Source organism: Sander vitreus, chromosome 20 (assembly GCF_031162955.1).
Source record: "Sander vitreus isolate 19-12246 chromosome 20, sanVit1, whole genome shotgun sequence".
Lineage (NCBI taxonomy): Eukaryota > Metazoa > Chordata > Actinopteri > Perciformes > Percidae > Sander > Sander vitreus.
The window spans coordinates 9,015,452-9,021,451 of record NC_135874.1 but is presented as its reverse complement, the minus strand read 5'-3'; the positions used below and the strand labels follow the sequence as shown (position 1 = coordinate 9,021,451).

At 43.9% G+C, this 6,000-nt stretch overlaps 1 protein-coding gene across 1 annotated transcript in view; it reads left to right on the top strand.

Moving 5' to 3' along the window:
• The first annotated feature begins 626 nt into the window (after positions 1–626).
• grin3ba (glutamate receptor, ionotropic, N-methyl-D-aspartate 3Ba) overlaps positions 627–6,000 on the top strand; it is a 73,389-nt gene continuing 68,015 nt past the window's right edge. The window contains exon 1 of the mRNA XM_078278215.1: positions 627–1,160. Within this exon, the coding sequence (XP_078134341.1) occupies positions 627–1,160 (534 nt within the window). The remainder of the gene's footprint in view (positions 1,161–6,000) is intronic.

Here is a 6,000-nt window from a genome sequence, read left to right as displayed (position 1 = left end):
TTCTATATTGGATTGTTCAGCCTAATTTACATTTATTTATTTTTTTAATCATAAAACAATTACAAGGAACCATCTTTGATTGCTTGTAGTTTCAATTCTGAATGAAAACATTTAGTGCAAATTCTCTCTGGGACCCGAAGAAGCGGAAGGAAATGTTAGACGACGAATTTTCATTAAAATTCAACAAGAGGCAGACTCCGTGAGAGGTTAGATTATTGGCCGGCAGGCGCATGGACACACACACGCACGCGCGCGCGCGCGCGCACACACACACACACACACACACACACACACACACACACACACACTCTTCACAGCTGGTGTGCCTTCCTCCAGCAGAGACTGACAGAAGCGGGGCGACCGCTCTAAGCTGTGAGCGCTCATCTCTCCTCTCCTTCACCAGCGCGTCTTTTACTGTTGACATAGAAACTTTGAAGAGGTGAGAGGCAAAACGTCAAAACGCTAACAAATCACCGTCGACAGCGCGCGTCAACAAATAAAAAAGGGGGGGAAAGAAAAGAACCATCAAGTCCGAGAAAAGCGGTGGAGCCGGGAGAAAGACGGAGCTATGCCATCTCCCGCCGAGGAGAGCCCAGTCCTCCTCTGTTGCGTGTCGGAGCTGCAGCATGGTGTCTCTCTCTGGACTCTGGACCTACTGCCTCGCCCCCGGGAGACCTCATCTCCTCTTCCTCACCGCCAGACCGCTCCTGCTGCTTCTTTTACTAGCCACCTTCTCCTCCCCGGAGTCCTGCTTCCCGCACCCTCAACCTTGCCACATCCTCGCCCGGATAGGACACACCGTGCGCCTCGGTGCGCTCTTGCCGACCCGCCAGCCGGCACGGATACAAAACGCGCTCAACCGCGCCCTGGCTAGCCTCCGGCACCAGAGCGGAGGGGCAGACTCCTCCACGACAGCCTCCCAAACACCTCCTCTGCTGCCCTACAACCTGAGCCTGGAGATGGTGGCGCGATCGCCCGCGGGAGGGGACCCGGAGTCGTTGTCCCGTAGCACCTGCCAGGACCTGGTGGTCAGGGGGGTGTCCGCTGTGCTTGCCTTTCCCCGCTCCAGGGAAGAGCTGATCCAGGTGGAGTTTCTCTCCTCTTTCCTGGAGATCCCCTTCATCTCCATCCTGGAGGACACAGAACCCCTTGTGACTAAGGTATGGATGTGTGTTCCTGTGTGCTGTCCCTATGCACCTGTAGCAGTTATCTTTAAAGGAACAGAAAACACTAAAGGTTATTTAGTCCTTGGTTTTTATGTGTTCTGCGCCTTGCACTTTAATATGCTGCAACCTCTGGCCTAACATATTTTCATTTGGACCTTTTTATCAGAGAGTTGACACTCACGGATGATCGTTTGGCCGACCCATTAGCCTGTGGCAAGGATTTTGTTGTCTGAGCTTGCGCAAAACTTATCTCGCCAGCCAGATTTTTAAGTCTGGCTAAGGGTAAAGGAATAGTGTAAGGAAAGGTAATCCTAACAGGGATAATAAGATCAATTATTTTTTTTAAAGAATGCTTACAATAATACAATTAGGAACTGTAATAGAACAAATATACTATGGATAATTGGAATTGTTGATTAAAAGACCATTTAGTGTACAGTATCTTTGTACCCACTAATCTGTCTTCTTTCAGCAAAGTCTGATATTCAGATTGATCTCAGCTGAGCTTTTTGCTGGTGAACCTGCAGGCCCTTCACATGAATGTTTAATATCACAGTAGCTCTGCCTCAGTATTGAACTGAACCTTCCAGCCCTCCAACAGCAGAGGTTTAAAGTGAAATGTTTTTTTCTCTCTCTTTAAGCTCTCTTTTGTGTGTGTGTGTGTGTGTGTGTGAGTGTGAGAGAGAGAGTAAGAGAGAGAGAGAATGGGAGTGCGTGCATGTATGATTGAAGACAGCTGTGTTTTGGCACCTTTCAGAGTGAATCATTCAAACAGTTGAGATATTGATAGATGGATGCTGTGGAGAGGTTTGGTGCCTGCTGTCAGTACTATATGTGCATGGTCACACATGTATGTGTGTGTTGCTCGATGTGTGTGCAAACTTGTAGGTAAGCATTAAATGTGTGTGTTTTTGTGTGTCATGTTAGTATTCCCAGCAGCACTCGAGCTGCTTGCCAGTCAGTCAATCCAGCTCCAGTCATATCCGCCTCTGTCCAACTGAGCAGCCAACTGCATCTCGCACACACACACACACACACACACACACACACACACACACACACACACACACACACACACACACTTGCACAGAGGCAACCAAGACACCACACACACAGAAAGGCACATAAAAAGAGGCTTCAACTTTTACACAGGTTCAACTGAGACACACACACACACACACACACACACACACAGGCCGAACTAAGAGGCGGCATTAGGGAGACGGGAAGTATAGAGAGAGGGAGGAAGGGGTGAGAGGAGGGGGGGGCGCGATCTATAGTTCAAGTCTGAAATCTTTGTCCTGTCGCGTCTCTCTTTGTCAACAATGGATTGCTTATTCGATTTCAATAAAGCTTGCATGAATGAGAAGTCACACCATTTGACGAATGTGTTCGGCAATGCAAGGAGATAAGCAGGCGAGAGCAGAAGCAAAAAGAGAGAGGAGAGATGAGGGGAGAAAGAGAGGAAGGGGTGGGCCGGGAAGGAGTAGAGGGCTTTTTTTGAGCTGTGGGAGGCCTTTCAGTTCTTCAGAAATGTGCCAAGCAGTCAGTAGGCAAAGAAAGAAACAACCATCACTCTCTTTCTCTCTGTGTCTCACTGTTTGTTTTTGTATTTTTAGCCATAATTCCAACCAGCATTTTCATATAAATGGTCGCCTGTTTAGCAGGTTAGCTTGGTTAGCTGCAGTAAAGCCAATTCTTCTCACTGACATGCTAGTCTTTTCTTGGTTCATAGGAGGTGACATGTTCTCGGTGTCTGGCAGCAGCCAGCAACATCTGTTTGTTAGTAAGCCGTAGAGGAAAAACCAGGGCAGCTACGATGAGGAGTAGCAAACAGCTAAAAAGACTAGGGGCAGAAACTCCAAATTAAAAATGGTTAAAGATATCACAGTACACAGTGTGTGATCAAGGAAGAGTGATCTTTAGGAGAATGAAGTGCAGAAAAATCAGCCATTTAGAACCTAAAACATAATAAGGTAAAATAGGAATAAGAAAGTTGCATATCAAGAATGCTCCCTTTCCTTTTTTTTGGTAAAACATTTGTTATGAATTTTATATTTTTTCGATTTTAAGCCATCCGCTTGTGAGGGGCATTTTAGTCTGTCAACAATTGATCAATTTATCACCCCATTGCTTTGTCGAAGGCGAAAAAAAACATTAGTCGCAGCCCTCAGACCGTATGATTTTCAGTACATGGCCATTGGCCAGTCAAGGATTCTCTAACACTCCACCTACCATAGACAGGAAGCAATGTGAGAAATTACTACTGTAGAAGGAGCCTGGTAGGCGGTGGGCCAGGTTCCTAAACACACAAAGAGAGGGCAGTGGTGAGTGCCACTCACCACTGTACACACAGGGAACAGTACACTGGTTTATCTGCTGATAGCGAAATACACAAACAGAAGATATCATTCTAATTAAAAATGCTATTTATGTTTGAGCATCAGTAGGGGAGGAGTACTCTGGAGAGGGGGAAGGAGGGCTGGAGAAATGCAGAGACAAAGCAAACGCCTCTGCCAAAGAAATTGCTGGATCTGTCACTGATTGATCCAAATGGAGGAGGTTTTTTTTGTTTGTCTCTGGAAGGTGAGTCTTTTCCCCAGAGTTTTTGAAATTGTGGAATTTTTCTGCAGGGTATTGGGAATTGAGCCCATGTTTGTCTGCTGAACAGATTCCTTCTCTGGACATCAGAGAGAGGTAGACAGAGACAGAAAGAAACTTGCACATGCAGCAGGAGACACTTGCTATGCCTTCCTTCTTTCCAACTGTCAAGTAAATTTGAACCAAATTTAAAAATGCTGCAAAAAAATAAAAAGAACATGCCCATGAGGGTTTTTTTTCAAGAATTGATTGATTAGTACAGTATTTGGCTCTGCATTATCTTTCTTTACTATCGGCTAATTCTTGCCATATTTCACGTTTCACCTGAAGACAAAAACAAACAAAAAATGAGCTTGGCACAGACACGATGGGGGTGATGCGACATTTGTCGGAGGTTGTGGTGATGGTTGATTCCCAGACTACCTTTCAGTTCACCCAAAACCACTGCTGCAGGGTTGTCATCGTTATGTACTTGACAGGTGAATTTCCTTTACTTATCACAAGTTTGCTATTGTCAGAATATTCCTGTGTTGCAATACTGGGGGAAATTTCAGCAGCAGGAGAGACAGGAAAGGACACAGACAGACAGACAGACAGACAGAGGGACAGAGGGCAGACAGAGACATCTCAGTCAGTTGTCCGTCTGCGGTCTCCCCTCTCTCCTCTCTCTGTCAGACAGCTGTGGGACTTGGTGATGCGTCTCAGCGAGGAAGTGCTTATTCCTCCCAACCTACTTAAGCTAATTAGAACCAGTGTGTGACCCCTAACTGTAAATCTCTTCCATTCATCTATGACAGTGAGGATGGGAGGAGAGGAGCAAGGAAAGAGGGACAGAGGGAGGAAGTCTAAAGTAAATGGCCTTCTAATTCCCATCAGGGGCATTATAGCCATTTGGGCAGGTGATTTGTTTATCAGTAGCGTCTCATGGAACGGGTGTAAAAAAATAAATTGAGGATATTTGATGTTTTAAGTGAAGAGATTCAGAAATAACCTTTAATTAATTCCCCAAAAAAATCATGATCTGGGTTGCAAAATTGGTATTCTACCAGTATGCGAGTATGTGTTGGTAATAGGAGCTTGTAGGAGCATAGTCATTATAGAATAAAATAATTTGTTTTTGCATTTGTCAACAGATTTAATTGAAAAAGAACATCTATGCAATTGCAGTCTATTTGTTATGCGGCCAGCCTTATTTTAAAGCGCAGTCTTACCAAACAATTCTACATTCGCTGATAATATCTCAGAAATTATTTCGTGGATCATGATTTCTATTCCCGAAATGTATTAGCAGGGAAAGCTGAAGGAAATGGTTTTTGCTGATTCCTGAATGTGATTAGGTTAGAGGGGTGGTATGGTGTGAATTCATTATTTGTCATTCTTCACAGTGGAAGCTCTGTTTCCGTCACTTTATTCCCAGCTAAACCTTTTGGCTGCAAATTCATCCATAAAGCACATTGTACAGGACTGTATTTTCACATTTTCATTCCGATTCTGATTTCTTTTCAATTTGTAGTTCAGTTCGCTCCATTATTTCCACATTAAATGTTACATTATAACACTCCCTACGAAAGAGAAGAGCTTCTAGTTTCTTCCTGCTTTGTTTTACCCAGATCTTGATCATATGTATACAGATTATAAGTACAAAGGCTTTTTGAATCATGTTGCTTTGACCCCTTGCTCTTGTTACTGTTTACAATTAGTAATGTTGATAATTTGATCTGAAACTATTTGTAATGTAGCTTATTGTGCAGCTGCAATTTAAGTTTATAATTAGTTGAATCCCTAAACTGCGAATGTTGTCATTGTAATTAGCCCTTTCCCTAAGATATAATCACTACAATACACACTTAAATGCAGCCATGTTGTATTTTATTCATGAATTTTTTGCTGTTTATGATTCGGAATAACCTTTATCGTTCTGTTGGGAGAATTGCTCTCGCCTCTGCAATCTATCCATCCTGCATTCTTTCATTAAGTCACTCCTTTTTTTAATGACATACCTCATTCTGCTTAGTAAAATGAAGATTAGTACAGTAAAAAACTCAATTTGCGACTTTGAATGAAATTACATTTTAATCCAGGGACCCTGCTGAATAAGACGCATTGTGGCTCTGAGCTAGCCCTGCTCTCAGAGGACACGCACACTGCACACACGTTCACACACAAACACACCCTCATCCATACACGCACATATGCAGAGAAGCACATGCACAAGCCACACACAAATGTATAC